The 19,079-nt window shown below is 41.9% G+C and overlaps 1 protein-coding gene across 6 annotated transcripts in view; it reads left to right on the top strand.

The window, feature by feature from the left end:
* The first annotated feature begins 2,479 nt into the window (after positions 1-2,479).
* LOC117210007 (fasciclin-3) overlaps positions 2,480-19,079 on the top strand; it is a 343,353-nt gene continuing 326,753 nt past the window's right edge. For 4 of the 6 annotated variants that reach the window (XM_033452541.1, XM_033452540.1, XM_033452542.1 and 1 more), the window contains exon 1: positions 2,480-2,815. In XM_033452541.1, the coding sequence (XP_033308432.1) occupies positions 2,731-2,815 (85 nt within the window). In that variant the 5' untranslated portion in view covers positions 2,480-2,730. The remainder of the gene's footprint in view (positions 2,816-19,079) is intronic. The other 2 variants (XM_033452545.1, XM_033452544.1) reach the window with 1 other exon arrangement.

Raw genomic sequence — 19,079 nt, 5'->3', positions numbered from 1 at the left:
ATACAGTTCCAATTTCCTTTTTACAATTTTGAATACGAACATATAGCATAATTTTACAATTTAGCGTACCGAACCTAGTTTGTTGTGAAACTTTCACAAAACCTATCGTACGATCTAAAGGAATTAGATGATTAAGTTAATCCGCTCGCGTATGCAGTATGGAAAGAAACGCACGTTTAATTTTTCTGCCTAACCTCTAACTGTACATAAGAAGTGCTAATGCGCAATAAATGAAAAAGGTCAATGAAAGAGTGACACTATCATGAATATTATGAATAACCCTAAGCATGCCATAGTAGATATATTAGGTGAAGTAAAAAGTTCTGAGCGCTTTTTCGCTTTATTTCGACGATGAAATTAACATAGTCAAGATTATTCGATTTAGATTAAATATGCGCCGTTTTGTTCGATTACTTTTGTCCATTTTGAAGGCAATTTCATAATTCCGCGGTTGAAGAAGTCCTCGTCCCTATTGGTAAAAAACTTGACCAGCTCATTTTCACAAGCCTCTCTTGAGGCCAGTTTTGTACCATCAAGAAAATTTTGCAAAAACTTAAAAAGGTGATAATCGCTTGGTGCCAGGTCTGGACTGTACGGCGGATGCGATAGAACCTCCCAGCCAAGCTCTCGGAGCTTCTGACGCGTCGTTAAAGATGTGTGCGGCCTGGCGTTGTCTTGATGGAACACAACACCTTTCCTATTGGCCAATTCTGGCCGCTTCTGGTCGATCGCCTGCTTCAGTCTGGTCAGTTGTTGACAATAGAGGTCCGAATTAAGTGTTTGCCCCGATGGGAGCAGCTCATAATGGATGATTCCCTTCCAATCCCACCAAACACACAATAAAACCTTCTTGGCCGTTAATCCACGCTTGGCGATCGTTTGGGCCGGCCCACCGCGATTGGACCACGATCTTTTTCGGCTGTTGTTCTCGTATGTGACCCATTTTTCATCGCCAGTCACCATCCGCTTCAAAAATGGGTCGATTTCGTTACGTCTCAACAAAGAATCGCAGGCATCAATTCGGTCCAAAAGGTTCTTTTGCGTCAATTCATGTGGCACCCATACGTCGAGCTTCTTCTTGAGACCAGCCTTATGCAAATGGTTCCAAACGGTTTTCTGGCTAATCTTCAGTTCCTGGGCAATGGAATAAGTGCTCACATGCCGGTCCGACTCGACGATTTCCATGATTTTATCCACATTTTCGACGATTGGCCTACCAGAGCGTGCCTCATCTTCGACGTCCATATTACCAGAACGGAATCGTTGGAACCACCGCTTTGCTGTTGCATTCGATACTGTACTGGGTCCATAAACAGCACAAATTTTTTTGGCCGCCTGCTCCGCCTTTTCACCTTGGTCGTAGTGGTACTGAAGAATGTATCGAATTTTCTCTTTTTTTATCTCCATTTTCGAACGCTGTAACACACAACTGGCTTCACCGAACACAAAACTGACAAAGAACCTTTTTGATGCGTAATATCACCTTGAAATCGGTGTATACTATGACTCGATGCGATGTGCACATCGTGAGATATGGCTCACTAAAGACATCTAGCGAAAAACGCTCAGAACTTTTTACTTAACCTAATATATCTGTCTACTTACAAAAAATTTACTTATACTTACTGTTTGAATATTTAAATATTTATTCTCTCCTTTCAAAAGTAAATACTATATATCGATGTCTCTGCCCATACTTGTCATAAAGCTACAGAAAAAACATGGCGCGAGATGTTTCATAACATTCTTTTTCTTGTATTTAAACAGTAAGAGAAGAATGGAAGACTAAAGACAAAAGATTTATAGAAATTAAATGTGGAAACTCGCATAAAATAATGAACCACAATACAATCGATTAGCATGGCACGAAAATATTGCATCCTTGGTTATAATTGTATACTCTATACAATATTTCCTCATATTCATTTATTTCTATCCATCTTTCAACTTAGAGAAAGGTTTTCTTAGAAATTACAGAAATTATATAACCTATAATCGTATAACAGTCATACACATATTGTATACACCTGACAAACAAACGAATTTGCCTTAACCAAGACCGATTATAAAACAATTACAACCAACAAAGATTTCGTTAACAAAAGACTGTCATCAAAAATGGGTACGGACTTACGTTAAAGATTCACTGATTACACCGAAATGACAAAACTCGTTGCTAAATTAGGTGCGTGAACGTCGAGATCGAAATCGTTGAAAAGCTGGGAAACGAAAGAGAGGGCAACGTACGTTCGGTGCATGGTCTTCTTCTAAAGCCATTCTCCAAGTAGAAAATCGTGGATGCGGACGTGTATACGAAATAAACACATAATAACAGGTATACGGTAAAGTGCGTGTGTACGTAGGTTAGGCACGAAAGTACGAAAGTAGGTACACCGTGGACGATATCAAACGGCGCTATCGGGGGATCGAGGCGTTCGGGCGATCTCGGCTTCTGCCGATGTCTCACGAAGTGGGCCGAAAGCAAAGCGCGCGGCAGACGGTCTTCGCGCGCCGAGCTATCTGGTTGGCACTCACGTCGAGTCGGACACTTACATTCGAATTGACGTCGCACGTCTCTCGTTCTTGCCTCGTTTTATCCTCGTGATTCACACTGACCGCGCTCGCGCCAGTTTCGTCGCTGAGTTTTGTGCACCGTCCGGTTGGAACGCGCCGTTTAAATCACCGACAGTTCGTTTTCTCAAAGGAAGTTAGACAGTGCTTTTTTTTGTGATGTGCATGGAATTGACGAGCCACTTCAAGATGACGATCGTCTGGGTCTGCCTCATCGGCCTGTTGTGTTCTACGGCTGTTAAAGGTGCGACAATATCTGTACTTTCTTTCTGTATCTCTTCGGTTTTACGTAATTTCGTGAGATTGTAATTGCACGTCGCGACTATCGGAACAATATCATAGTGACGTATGTGTAACGGTTTTTTCTGCGACGACAGCGCACGATTCTCGCCGCCATTCCTTTCAATCGATCTATCGAACGGTTTGAAATCTCGTGTTAAAATGGCGTGCGAAAGGCGGGGATAATTCTTGTAGAAAGTATCGTGTTCACGTGGAGCGTACTACAAAATGTACGAAATCGTACGATTTTTACGCAGTAATTTTACGTCGTTATTACGGTAAGAAGTAAACAAAATCGATCGAGTTTCAAACTACTTCACAGAAAGGTCGTATAGCCTACGACGAAATATTATGATGGATCAATTGGTGAATGTTGTGTAACGTTAACGATACCTCTATTGATCACGAGCGAAACCGTTCCTTGTTGAAATCATGGTCGGATTAGTCACCAAGACAGACTGGTGCCAGACTGACATTTGGTTTCATCGCATCGCCGTACTGATGTGATTAAACGAATTATAACTGGTCTGTAATGGTGAATTATTGCTGAGAAAGTTGCAAAAGCAACGTCTAAACGTTCGTTGGCTCCTTTGCTCGGCCTAGTTGACCGGCACGATAATTTGTACGATCATTGTTAAGGTCAACCGATGGTCACCGAGATCACGGCCGTATCAATAGTAAAATAAGCGTGAATGAAGTCGGTATCGGGTTATTGAAATACGTAGCTTAGAAAGTCGAAAGTTATCGGGGTTCTCCTTCAAACGTTCTCCTTGAAAGGTTGGAAAACGGGCAACATAGTCATCTTTCTTGTAACTTCGACACTTTCATAGCTGATAACTTATCTCGGGATTATTTTCTAAAATAGATACGGAACGATTGTACTCTTTGGAAATAGAGGAAAGAGATTGGGAAATTGGAGATTCGAAGAAATTATTGGGCACTTATCTGAACGGGGAGAATGTTCCGTGTGAATTATTCTAGCGCGATAATGGAAGATTTATCATTGATGATACGCCACTTTACACATCCGTAATCTTCTTATGATAATAATATCAATTTTGTTATTTTACCTGTTTGAATGTTTTTATTATTACTTATAGAACTGATGTTTTCGTATCCGTATAATCAGGAATTATGGTACGGTGTTGTAACTAGTGGTCTGTAACGTAGATATTTTCTGTATTTTCTAGAATTACTATTATGTATCTGCTGTGGTTTACAAAGCGCTTCGACGTTCCTTTTCAGTTTTCGTAACCTTGACGTTCGTTGCTATTTACTTTTCCATCCGTTCGTGCTCATTCAACTGCGATCGATACACGATAACTGCGTATAAAATATTCGCTTTGCAATCATCATGGTTGAAATTTTTTATTGTCCTCATTAAATATACGTGACGTAATCACAACGAGTTTACCATGCTCTAAATCATTATAACGTCCAATGATCTCGAAACTCTGGAAACCGGTTATGCGGTTTCGACTTTCGATACGTATCGTAGAACGGGCTAAATTCGCAGAGGGAATTTCGATGTAAACTTTTCAATGGAAACTTTTGTTACTACGAAGAAGCTTGTTATCCTGGTTAGGACGCTGCGACGTTCAGGGTTAGGACATTTTCCCTTGATGGTTTATAAATTTTGTAGTGGTCGGATGGTATCTTGTTTGAATTCGATTACCATGCAAAATAGACCACCCTCGTCCGCTTTTCCCGCGGTTATATTATTTTTCTCGATGTCAGTATAAAGTAAAACGAAACAGATACTTTCCCTGGAAGTAGGTATAAAACGCAGCGAGAGTCTGGTATTTATCGATCTAGGGTTATGAATAACGCCCGGTATCAAGCACAACACCAGCTTTTGTTGTACATAGTAACATAACGACTCGAATAGAACTAACTGTTTATTGCCGATTGAGTTCTTGCGATAGTTCTTGCTTATATACAGAATTCAAGGATATCGGCACGGTTATGACAACGTACTTAACAATTATGAACAATTTTTCATTGAGTAATATCTTTATTCCGGCATTACTTTTTCTTTCTTCTCTCTTTCTCTGAAATTTCGCGTAGGTTCGCCGTTTTGAAGCTCTAGATTAAATCAGATAGTTGATAAAGTTAATAAAAGGAGAGAAAAGTGGATGAGGTGGAGAAACTCGTGTACTAATTAATACACTGTTATATCATAATTACTCTCTATAAACTTTATTACCGGTAAGAGCAGAAAACTCGAGACGAAAGTTTCGTGTGATGAAGACGAAGTATTTGTTTAATACATCCGGTCACCACGACAACGACAGAGACGTGCTTGCCTGACAAAGAGCTTCCTCGCGACAGCCCTCGTGGAACAAAAACCGATCGAAAATTAACTACCTGACGCGTGGAAAGTCAAGGTGAAAATTATCGTCGGAGAATTACAATCTTGGCCACGTGCATGGCATCGTGGAACGCGTCGAGGGATACGCCTCGTATACACGGAAAGTTTAAGGTTACATTTACACGAAATGCCTTTCCCTCTATGCGACGCGAACTTAACTCGTGCTTACCTTGAGCTGTAAAGAAAGGTCGATGCAAATGATGTAATTGAAAATGCTAAAGATAGTTTCCCGCTCCTACAACGCTGCTCGTATGAGATTCATATCTCGTTGAATCTCAGCTCATACATACAATCGATCTTGTTTCCTTTATTTTCCGATATCAGCTTTTCATATTCGAGTTAGACATTTTTTGCATAAAACGCCGATCTTTAAGAAATCTCGTATCGTAGCTAAGTATCTGGTAATCCGAAATTCTGAAAGTCGCAAATGCCAGAATGCAAAATATTCCTTCTACGTTTTTTTTATCGCGATTCATCTGCAACACGACCACATCCTCTCGCCAGAAGAATGCATCTCGATTCTAAAGATTCGGTGAGTCAACGTTGATCGATGAGTACGAGTCATCGGTCCAAGGATAAGGTCCGGAGCATTTGTCTTTTACGCCGAACACGATACTGCCACACATTCAATGCGAATACACGGACTATACATATATATACAGGTCGTTTCAGGTTCTAGATAATCCAGTTTCGTAGCCCACGCATACCAATAGTAGACATAGTTAATGCACGACCTACAGTCGGTCAGAGACCCCATCAATCCTCCGGATAATTTCGACGAAAATTACCGAGTCAAAGAAGATTTTATCTAGGCAATCGGCCTACAAATTGAACAAGAGATAGAAACGTTACGATGTGTTATTACAAATACAGCAAGTAGTAAATAAAAGTAGAGTTTTTTAAGAATTAGTGTTCGAGTAAAATTGGTATCTATATATTTTTAGTGGAAGTTGCAGTAGTTCAAAAGTAAGGTCATGAATGTATTATCGCACTAATAAATTCGAAAACAACCTTATCTAACATTTTAAAAGTATGATTACTATTGATAAGCTGATAACTTTTCCGGGGCAGCTGAAAAAATGATTCACTAGTGTAACGTATAGTTTGCTTTCTGATATCAAAGAATTTATCAATTTAATTGATACCGTACATATAACTATCCCATTACATAGCGAAATTTATTTCAGAAGAATGTAGGGTGTCGTTGAGAGTAGAACAAATTGACGACCTAATTATGCTACGCTCCTGATGAAACTAGAGAGACTCTACGTACCACACATTCTTTTATGCTTATGACATATACAGTTTCTGCTACATAGACGTTCAATGTTATTTGATTTTTTAGTTTCTACAGATATTTCACTCGTTTATATTCTATTTCATTTACAAATGGAATACAAAACGATACACAGTAGACAAATTTTAGCAAATGATATTACGTTTATTTCTTAATCTTTATGGCAGGTTTCTACGAAACAAACACTTTTACTTATGAAAGCGTCATTTTTTATCATTAATCCACGAGTGATTGAGCGAATGACAAAATTAAAATAAATCAATAAGTAAAATGATAGACAGACGCTTCACCGTAGAATTTCGTAATTAGTGTCAATATGAATAGTAAATAGCAAAGGAAGTACGTAGCGAGCTTACCGATGATTCGTCTACTTCGCGGTAAAATGATTCATCTTATAGACACGTTTGCGGAATCCTGACTTACATATTACATTCGTAACACGGTAAGTCATTAAATGCTTAGCTCATTTAGCGACCCTACTTATCATAATCTCGATCGTCGATATTCCCGAAACTTAACCGAAAAGCCTCGTTTCTTAACAAAGTTATCGTTACTTACGAACATTTACATATCTTCCGACTGAAATTAAACAACTCGTTTCGTCGATTTCATATCCATAATAATACCCATAGATTCTTCCATTATTACGGTGTATTTATTTGCATAACCACCAAGCGATGGAACGGTACGTGGATTAACTATGGCTTGCGTAAAGGCACGTAACGTTTCGTCACAAGTACGACCTACTCTAACGGTCGTTGACACGGTTCTCTCCTTCGTCGAATCGTTCTCCCTCGACCAAATTAAACAAAGGACTCACGGGCCAAAGGGACTGCTATGTTACAGACGACCTACGTCGAAGGGTCAAAGCAGCCATAAAGATCCAACGGTCAAAGTCATACAGACCGAAAGTCATTTAGATGCGGCGGAAAGAAGGTGAAACGCCCCGTGAAGAAAAGTTACGTGGCAGGTGCGTTCCTCGTTTCTGTGTACGGACGTGCGTGATGTCCAACACACGTTCGCTCGACGTAGGTGCGAGTAGAGAACTATATATACGCCTATGACGACCAACAGGTTCTCCTTGAAACAGGTTTTGGTACCTATTTTCGGCCCTCCTTCGCTGTCTAAACTCCTCAAATTACGCTCAACCAAGCTACGATCGCCCTTTCTTTCCTGCAACCTTCGGTAGGGCGCGCAGGTACCGTGCGTAATTAAAACGCGTGGATTATGGCATTTTTTTTCTTATGTATTATAACGCCGTCCGTAAGTACGTGCAGTCGGCCGTGGTTGGAGGTTGTTAGCTTCTGGATAATTTAGAGGGAATGGAGAAAATAGCTTTCGGAGTATCTTTGTCAAAACGGAGTTAGTTACTGAATTATTTAGTTGGCTAATCGGTTGAAGTTCTTCGATCTGTTGGCAGATTCAGTCGGATTAATTAAGTTTTCGCGATATTTTGGCGCAATAAACTTGTCTTCGATCGAAGGACGTTAACAGGGTTGCGCACGATTGTACACGCGTGTCTAAATACACGTCATATTAAAATACATTATTCGAGCGATGGTTGTGTACAGTAGCGTCATAATAAAGGCATTTATATAGTTTGTATGAGTGCGCTGTTCAAGTGATGCATACAAGGGACGCATATGAACACGTACACGAGTTTTCACGTACCTATGCACGCATATGCATAGCGAGGTGATCGTGTGCGGGCCTGTGCAGCGTATTTCATACAGTGTGATACGTGGTTGAGCGTTTTCTAAAGCGGTCAGGCCGTTAAGCTGCCACGAAAATACGTAGTGCCGTGTTGGACTGTGTACAGCTACGCATAATTAATGAAAATCGAGATTCAGGGTGATACGCATTAGTTCTGTATACGGTGGCGCTATTACCGTTGCTGGGTTAACGTTTACGGTTGACGATTTCAACGTAGATATCGTTTGATTGGAACGAACGGAGACCGTCACTCGGTGGAACGATGATTCATGCGAAAAAAACTTGTTCATTGTTGCAGATTTATCGAGCGGTATATTGCATTTAGCTACGAAAACTACAATATTCTAATATAACGAAGAATATCTTAGGTCGCAGTAAACCAAAAGTTATTTTCTCTGCTGTGAGTGATACTATGTAAACCTTGGATACCACGCCTTTAAATGTACGTTATACTTATCGATACATAGTTATACCATGTACTTACTCTGTTTTAATGCAGTAAACGCGCTGTTCCACTATTCACCTACTTTTCAACCGATCGAAGTTAAATTTCAATTCCTGTTGATACGTAGTTTCGTGTACAACACACTTAGTGGACTCTGATTCTCCGGCGATACACCGTTCGTGGGTGGCAAATGGTTAGAACTAACGGAAGCAAATTAGCTGCTTAATCGATTTAAGTTCGTAGTAGTATGGCGGTCAAAGAACACCGGGATAATTTAACAGCGTCAAACGTTACGCGCGAGCTCTGTTAATCGACGGACATTCGCGAAGGGCTTAATTGTACGTGGCTAAATAGATGAAAGGAGGATATTGACCCGATCCTAAAGAGCACATGGTCACGGAAAGGGACCTCGTAAAGTGCACGCGAACCAAACGATCGCAGTCTCTCGCAACTTTCCCTCCCAATAGTTACGCAATAGAAACCATTGTACGCAGCTCCGTTAACTGTCTGTTAAGTTCCTCGTTAGACCGATGAAACCTTTCCAAGTTTTACTATTTCCAGGAATTATTTTCGAAAGATCGCTCGACGTAAGTATCGATTTATTTAGTCGTTCATTAGTTACAAAACAATGCTTTAACGCGGACAACACGAATCGTCAAAAATCTTTTACCTTTCCCTCCTTTATATGAGATTAGATCAAGTATTTTATTTTCGATACGTTTTCTATGTAATTAAATAAGCTGTTTCTCTTTTTTTCTAAACGATCTAATCACGTCTTAGCTGTCAAATTGTAGATTCCACGAAAGAATATCAAGGCAATTATAACCGCAGTACGGTTTTCGCAATCGTGCCGAGTCGATTTTTCTCGTAGCGAATGCAGTCGTGGACGCGAATCACGACACGACATAGGCAGGTTGCCAAGTTTTCCTTTGATCAGAGATTCGCGCGATAGACCGTCTTGATTTTATGAAAGCCCAGCAAATCTTCTCAGTCAACGCTGACTCAGTCGCAATACCCATGCGAATACGCGTGATCATTATCTATATCCGATAATCTCATTAGTGGATTTTGTTCATGCGTACACGTCATTGATTTTTAATCGAATTTCCATCCGATTTCGCGCTTCTTACGCGGTCCAAACGATTATGCTACACATATGTACATAAAACGTTGTACAATGGTTAAAAAAGTAGTGAAAAGGCAAGAGATATATAGTTAGCGGTGTATTGAAGACGATAGCCGATGTTGGTTTGTATTTAATGGTATTTGTTGTAGGTAGTCCGTGTCGAAAATATATATTGGACGAGATAAATATCGGCCGTGCTATCTGAATTGCAAATGCAATTCGAAATCGGCGCTTTCTTTTTACAGCGTGTATGTACCTCGTTTTTCCCATTGATCGCGAGTTCGTTCGTAACGAGTCTTGTTCTGACTTCACATTTTCCGCGATAGCATCGCTTGTTTGAAATGCAATTAAATCAACGTAATCCGCGTGTCGTGTGCATCTACTACCGTTTTGAAAAATGCCGTAATTTGCGAGCAAAGAAGGAAGTGGCTTACACATGCAGACATGAAAAACGTGCGTCGTGTTCCGAAAAAAAATCAACGTCGAACCGCGGGTATGTGTCGTTATCTGAACATTGTACGCACGACTTGACAGGGTCTTTTATGCACGTCACTTCTCGAAAATGTGTAGAATAGAGGTATTTACCCAAGTAGACGTGCGTGCGTAGTATCATGTACACGTGTTGCGTGTTAGTATAAACCATGTAACTGTTGCGGCTAGCGATAGATTTACCCGCGAATTCACGTGATTCGTATACAGAACCTCTCTTGGTCTTACGAAAATCGAGCCACGAGTTCGATCCGAGTTCTCCGCTAATGCTAGAAAATGCTAGTTCCGAGCGGCGTCCGTTTATATTGTGTAAATCTGCATGGGGACTCCGTAGGCCCTCGGCGCGTTTATCATCGTGGAATTTATTTTTCTTGGAACCAGGTCGAGGCCTATTGTTCCCTGGAAAACTTTCGAGCTCCGGCAAGCGGCGGCGTCGGCTGGCGCTCGTTGATGAACTGGTCCTCGCTTCGATAGTTTCTGCGTTACGCCCATAGTTTTCAATTGAATCTATTCACGTCAGCAATACCCACGGGTTGCACGAAATCTATTCTATAACCGGAGGAGAAGCAATAAGCAAGGTCGAACCACTGAGCGTATTTCTGACATTATTAACCAACGAAACGTATTGTTCAATTTCTAGTATGGCAATCGTAGTTAATCAAAAGTTCGACCGGTAGGAAAGAAAGCAAAAAGGAACAAAGAGGAAGAAATAATTACGCGAGGGCACCCGCACGAAGCCACTGACTGTTAATTAATACGACCGAGTAATGGCCGCTAATCGTGTTTAATTCGACGTAGAATGTTAGCGGAATTTGCGTGAGCAATTCGTTCTCGTGTCTTGTCCGTTGTAAGAAGTCATATGAAGAGCCACGCGGTTATTCGAAAGACAAATACAAGCAAATATTTTTTAGTGACAAGGTTGAGCATATAAGTTACATACCCGGGATGTGGACGGGCTACGTGGACATCTACGTGCTACATACGTAGCCGATAAAGGCAACAGCATGCCTACAGATCGCTACACTATTATATTCTTCAAGACTAGACTTCACGGGAATTGGAATCGACCGTACCTCGTATATCAGTATCATTTTTCCGACAGAAAATCGATCAACCGGTTGCCGTTCTACGGGAAATCGCAAAATATGCCTGGCATAATTTAGAAGCTAACATACAGGGGAAGGATTGCCTCTACGGCCTGATACTGAAGTTTCTCTTACTATGATCGAACCTTTCTATTTATTTTGATTGGAGGGGTAAACGCGGAAATATGAATTCACGCACGAATATCGGTTCCACGTAATGGATCCATTCTATATGGAAACACGTGCATTTTTCATTTGATTCGTAATATCGTGTTCGGAATAAGACTGTATATTTTTATTGTTTTATTGCCATACATGTAAGTACTGGAGTTGACATTGACATACGAGCGATCTCATTAGCAAGTACAAAGCTTCGTTGTCTTTCTTAGGCAACGGGCCTTGTTATCGCGATTAGGTGAGAATCGATTCCGAGGTTTCGGTTCAGCAACCGCATTCCACGAATCGAAGACGATGATTCTTATCACCTTAGTTGCATCTGATAAATTAGCGCCGTTACGTCGTTAGCCAGCTCTCGGCCGAAAAGCCAGAAAGTTTCTGCCAGTGGAGCGAAAAGAGGGCTGAAAGAAAAGGAGAAGTAGGAAGAACAACGGAGTATTGTCGCTTCTATGTCTGCTGGGACGAGCAAGGTGGATCTCCCCGTGCCACGCCACGATGAAAGTCGTGACTCGACTCTTTCTTCCACTCTGATACTTCCTCGTTTGGCGCTGTGACGAAACCTCGATGAGACTCGGTTTAGAACTTACCATCTTTCTTTTCAAACGGACATAATTGCCTTTTCTTGTTTCGCGATTCAATGCTCTTTCGACGTACTTGAACGAATTTCCTTATACTTTCTTTATCGTTATCTTCTGATCGACGTTCTATTTATACAATAGAAAGGTACGACCAACGTTTTTATTTTCTTTCATGAAACGTATCGATTCGCGTATGCGAATCAGAGCAGTGAATTTCGTGTTCTTGTTTTAAATAATTCGATCAAAGAAGAGCGACGCCAGGTTATTCTAGTTTGTATTTGTATTTTCTTACCCATGAGTGTGACTTTATATTTCTTAGTTTACTATAAAATATAATCGTACTATATTTCATGGAACAGACAAAATGTCCTCAATCGTCGCACAATCGCCAATTCCGCTAATTGAAACAGCATGGAGCAATTTTTACGATCGTATACGGTGTAATTTACATTTGAGAATTCCTATTTTCGCAAAGTAAGTACACACAAGCGCACCGTGCAATTGCGTTTTCATTCACCTTCGTTATAGATTGCAATTATGCTAATTAATGTCGTTTGTTATTACATGGCATAGATCATAATTTATAATATCGCACGCATTTGTTCCATGACCGAAAAGATATGGTCGTAATTAGCAAAAATCCTGGCAACCGCGAATCAATCGCGATGAATATTAAATTTTGTAATTATCCGAGTACTTTATTATGCAATTAGAAGCGGAGGACAACAAAGCAATCAATTGACGATGCGAATATTTGCGAGTATCGCATATTGCATAACTTACAGCTAGAATTTTCCACGCTGTTGATTTGATGTCATGGCAAGTCTCCGCGCGTCGCAACATCTTTGTAATTTCTGTCGGGAGAGACAGCAGGAAAATTGAAACGAAAATTGATCGCGTCGTTCCATTATTCGATGATACTTCTTATTTTTCGTTCTTCGTTCGTGCAAAACTCTCTACGCGGGTTCGATGTAATTTCTTCGCGAGTCTTCCTACCCTTGATTCGTCGTCGTTTTTCCATTTCTTCTTCGATACAGCAGATCGCATTATTCTCGTTAATCTACGCTTCGCGTGTTGGAATTACGTGCTCGTACATCCAATAATTTCTTACACTTGAAGCGTTTTACAATTTCAACGGTTTTTCGAAGCAATAAAAATTGTTTCTCGATATACAGATGGATTTCCGTATCGTTCCCTTGCCGCTCGAATGCGTTTCTACACCGGATGTGCGTTCCGTGAGCAAAATTACCGACGGCTCGCGCGTTCCATCACGAATCAGTTGTTCCCAAGGTTCATCAAATGTCGATGCTCGTATGCACAACTGTCGGAGCTTAAATATCGTCACGAATTTTCGTTAGAAAAAATGCCTCGCGCGTCTGATATGTATTTTAATAAGTTACGTAATCTCTGTGTCGTACGAAGGAACGTTCCTTCAATCGTAATCCTTCAAACGTCGATTCGAGAAGGGTTTTCGAGGGATAAAGGTAATGGAAACGAGTCGAAAGATGCCGAAGGATGCAGTATAGAGGTATACGCCTATATGTCGATCCGCAATTTCGACTTGCAAAGATACTCCTCCCTTCTTCAGACGTTAATAAAGTCTTCTGCGTCTCCCTTGTGCCCAAAAGCTGGTGAATTTCCATCCCCCTAGCCATTCTTCTTCCACCAATGTTCCTTTCCATCGCTTTGCTTCTCTTCTCTTTCCTCTTGCCTTTTACTCCACCTTCTTTCCTTCTCTGTTGTTCCGCGTGTCTCTCTCGCTCTCATCGAACCATCCATTGCGATCATAGATCTGCATCGTCGACGGTGGAGACGGTGTGCTGCTCGTAATTACCCCATCGCTAGTGCACTCCAGAGGCCACTAGCCTACCACACTGATCGGACACTTTCACACCGAGACGCACAGGGACACAGGGCAAACCTGAACGTAGGCGACGGTGTCTGTAGTACACATAATGCGGGCCATCTCCTAACGGAGATCTATGAGAGAATCCTGGTCAATTACCTACTCCATTCGAACCGCCGAATCCACCGGCTGGAAGATTTAAGTGGTTGTTGGGGATATCGATGTGTAAGACGGTGGATGAAGTTTAAGCGCACCAAGCCGGATGAACGATGCACTGACACTGACAAATGTCGAAATGCTCGAGGTCTGTGCAGTTCGTCGAATCCCCGAGATATGTACGAGGGAGCAATTACGAATTGTCGCCAATCGAAGCAGGAAGGCTAAACCGTTCTTCAACTATCGATCGGTTAATAAGTTCTCTGTTTTATTAGATTCCACTATATCGTATGCCACGTGCACCATAATCTATTTTACTCGTCATTGATATTCCCGAGACGAGACACGGAACGGTGCGAACGACCAGAGAGAAATGGCAGGGTCCTTTCCTTTTATTACGGACATTATATCGAGGTCTCCGGCCCACCGATGATATTTGCCCTAAGTTGATCCTAACGAGTAACGGACCCTCGTTTCGGCCTCGATGAAACTAAAGAACGAACAAAGCGACGTAGTAGGAGGGGGCGCACTTTTACCAGTGATCGTTATACTTCCTGGAACCTTCGCGAAGGTACCAGCAAGGAAACCCAGTCGACGAGTTCAAGGCTGCCTATAGAGTTCAACGATCCTTGAAGTAAGGTCCACTCTTTGCGAGGAATCAGACAGTTTGAGAATCATTAACTATTTACGAGAGACAGTACGGCGTCAGGGGAAATATGTAGTGCGTGTTGGGGTTATTAAGTTAACTGCTATTTCTTTCGCATCTACGCGAAGCTACGAGCGATATACCTTTTCAGAATTACCGATGATTCCCTATTATTGTTTCATGGTTTTCTAATGACTTTTGTATGGAAGTTTCTCAGAATGTCTATTGTTAATTGTACCTCGACCCTTAGTGCATCGTAAGTAGGCGCATATAATGGTAGATCTAAGATAATTGACATTCCACGACGCATCCTCGAGAAAGGCGCTTAATTTTGTCGATTGAGATTTTAATTAACGCGATGAGTAACTAATCGTCCAAATACGGTATAATTCTAATATATCATGAGTCGAAGCAGGGAGAGAGAGAGAGAGAGAGAGAGAGAGAGAGTAAAGAATTTTTATTATGGTCAGCTTGGAAGCTCTACATATAATACATGGCGTTGTTCGGTAACCAACGTGCTCCAGAGACTTCGGTCCCGAGATACGAAAGGATTCGAAGCGATGTTGCATCGAACGTAACATTGTGTTCTTGCAGCCGTCTCAGTTCGTGTGGGTTTACGTGAATCGGACGTAAAGAGAGAAAGAGAGGGGCAAGAAGAGAAAGAGAGAAGCGGTTGGCCAGGAAAGACCGGTCGAACAGGTTTCTTGGGTCGAGTAGGCGAAAGCCTCTACTCCGTTAGCCTCTTTCTTTGCTCGACACTGGCTGGACTTTCGAGAGAGCCTCGGACACCTCCGCTCTCTGTATCCACGAATACTCACTGGGAATCGTCGAGAATATACCGTACAACGTGACTGCGATGTTTACAGCTGACAATAATGAATCCTACCCGTAAAATAAGATAAGAATACACGCAGGAGTATTTCCGAGGTACCAGTTAAAATATCGATCGTTACATCGTAAAATAATAACAACCGGCTAGCGGTTGTCCGCCAGTAGTAGCAATTTTATCGTTTGAACTCCACGTTTGCTTCGGTTCGAACAGCGAACCTAACATGACTGCTGTTTCCGTCTCATCGAGATTTTTGCGAAGTTATCTGTATCGTGTACGTTGTACGGTTTTTCATTTCTTTTTCACCGACGAGACATGGTTGGCGATTGTACGACGTTTACCGCAGCAGCCTCTATATAATATCTACCTTCTGAACTTTTCTTCAAGCGGTCGTCGGGGCGTGGTTCCATCTTTTTTGGGAAACTTGCCAAGATCACTGTTTGTAAACGTCTTCGGAGGCGACGTTCGTTGAGTCCCTAGAAACGGGAACAGAATCTTCCTTTTTGACGGACGCTTGCGAGCCGTTTGAAGCGACGTCGGGCCACACGTCTAGCTACATTTTTCTTCGTGAAGCGATTCAGTGGAAACGTGCCGGTTGCCAGTTCATGTTGTATTCTAGCAGTGTATACACGAAGATTAGACGGCACGTTCCCTTTTCTATACTATTTTCCTCTTTCGATATTTTTCTATAGTTTAACGACGGAACGTATTCGCCTATATGAACCTCCGAGACTTCTCGGCCAATCACGTGGCAGACGAAGGTAACTCGCGTGAAATTCCAAGAACATGCTTCGTAGGCACCGGCTCGTTTTGCCAAGATCAAGCACAAAAGATCGGGATGCGAGATTGGAACCGGGGTTCCGTTCTTCTATGTACATATTCAAATTGGAGATAGTAGTTTGGGTGGTCGACATCGGAATGGAAGGCTGTTTTAACCAAGAAAATCGCTAGATCTTGAACTTGGTCGAAGGAAAGCTCGCCAACTGTGATTTTACTTATCTCGACGACATGGAACGATAGCTCGTGTTTTATAGTCCCAACGAGGATTTCGTTTACGGTACGGTAAAAGGTAGAATGCGGCGGACGATCCGGATGTTGGTCGGTGTTTCTATAAAGACTGTCCAAGCTACCTCCCCCGTGTTCTGCACCATTGATCAGGAACGAAGAATATCGTGGAACGATACGATATCCGATCGAATGGCTGCTGGTATCGAGAAACGTTAAATCTACTGGTATGTCGGTGCGCAAACTCGTCTCGACCTAGGTTTTAAGCTTGCCTCGATGTCGAACCACTTGAACGGTGGTGGCCCGACGACTTCTCCCGTTTCACCTGATTTTGCAATTTCCCTCGTTTCTCGGTTCTCCTTTCCCTTCTATCTCCTCCTGCTTTGATAAAATACATTACGTATACATTATATGTAAAATACGAGATGTATCAAAATTATATAAAATATCATTTGCGAAAACATGATTTTCCAGCTTTTTGCCAGTTAATTTGAAATCGATAATAGACCGACGCATACAATTTGTCGACGATAATAGAAAGTCTCAGCGCGTTGGATATAGTCAGTGGATAAGATAGAAGTTACGTGTTCTGTCGGCAATAACTTCAAAGGGACGTGTGTGTATTTTCCATGGATTCTCTCTTCCGTGCAAAAACACTCGGTCTTTGGGCGAACTTGGAGAAAACTGGACGCGAAATATAACGACTGGTTTTCGGGACGCTTGCCAAGATTTCTGTTTACAAACGCCAAAAATGACAAAGAGGAAGTTATCGTGGAAAAGTTTCCCGTTATTTTTATTTGCCCCCTTTCACCACGTTGATTCCTTTCGTTTGGAAATTCGTCCCGTCACGTCATCCAACCGAGGCTAAAGTCCCATCAATTTGCACGGAGAAACTTTTTTTTCTCTTGCGCAGATGCGACCGTGTCTTTGCGTTTGATATTTGGTCGCGTGCTTAGAACGCGGCTATCAACGATACTTATCGCGTAAATTGAATTAAACCGATCTTATCCAATCGAAACCGGTTAACGTTTTCATTGGTTTATACTCGCAATACAGTTAGCGGCGTGTCGAGTATATTGATTACGGCGGTATTCGAATAAAAAGAAACGCTCCCTTGCGGAACATGTTTTTGAATCGAGACTGGAAAGGATTCCGTGACCCTGGAACAGTGGCGCACCGCATGTTCGTAAATTTCTAATTGATTTTAAACGATAGGAATATCTGGACCGATAACGGTACTCGTTAACCCTTTCAGTTTGAAACGGCAAACCATCGAAACTTTTTCCGAAGCTGTCACTCAACGTATTTGATCCATGGACCGAGCGAAGTTTCATTTTCAAAATTTCATTCACCAGCAAACCTCGTTGTATAAAATGTTAATGCAACTTCTATGTTTTGGCGCGTACGTTCTTTCCGCCGGTTCGAAAGTAAAAACAAAAGTGAAGTATACATAGTAGAGCATAGTAGACTCGGTGGAAACCTTCTCCTCGAATTAATCAACTGCATTTTCTAAACTTTCTACTCGGGCTACGACGATCGTTCTCAAGGGACCTGCGAATCGCTCGTTGTTCTTGTGGACCCCGCGAATTCGCACGCGAAGACTTTTATGCTGCACGCGTTGTAACCGTAAACGTGGCAACGAGTCGACCGACCACTAAGGCTTTAATTTGACGTATTTAGAGCGATACAAGCGACGACTGCTGGCTTCGCAACGAATTCGTCCTGCTGATATGAAACTAGGAAAGTTTTAGCCTCGATTGCTTCTTAATAAGTATAATTGCTCTGATTGTCGTCGCTCGGTCGTATTCAAAAGTTTCACCTTCTTTCATCGGACTAATATAACCATATCGTTGAAGAAATAGCACGAAAGAACAATTTAAATTTCCAAGTTTGCTACGCTTCGAATTTCTGCAACGATTCGTATCTCATTGATTTATTCCGAAGGTAAAGCGACGTAATAAATCGGGGTTGAGATTTGTGGACAAAAATGTCGCGTAAAATTCACGAGCTTTTCCGATTAACTGTATCAGACATAGTTTCTCCGTGGAGCAACACGTCCCAGTAACTTTCTGACGAGAACGAACGGGCTGATAGTCGAGAAATATTGTAACGGAATTCACAGAGACAACGGTGGGGCGATAGTAACCGTGCCAACTGAAATTTCATCCCTCAAGCGAGCCGCGTATGCACATGCATACAAAGTAACACGAATACGTGAAATTGTTGCCCGGAATCGCGACAGCGGTGGCGACGAACTGATTTCCGGCATCTCGTGGCCCGCTGGTGTCGCACTGTCTCCCCTTCTTTCGGTTGCTTCTTCTTCGAAAGAGGTTGAGAACGATTTCAACGGAGATTTGCTACGTAATAAACGTGTTTCTTTCTCGACGATCTTTCTGAACGAGAACCAGTCGTGGTTCGTATAACAAACTGATCGCGCTAGACCTTCGTCGCGTGACACGGTCGAGA

This window comes from Bombus bifarius, unplaced genomic scaffold, assembly GCF_011952205.1.
Source record: "Bombus bifarius isolate JDL3187 unplaced genomic scaffold, Bbif_JDL3187 scf7180000008199, whole genome shotgun sequence".
Lineage (NCBI taxonomy): Eukaryota > Metazoa > Arthropoda > Insecta > Hymenoptera > Apidae > Bombus > Bombus bifarius.
This window is presented reverse-complemented; position numbering and strand designations above follow the sequence as displayed.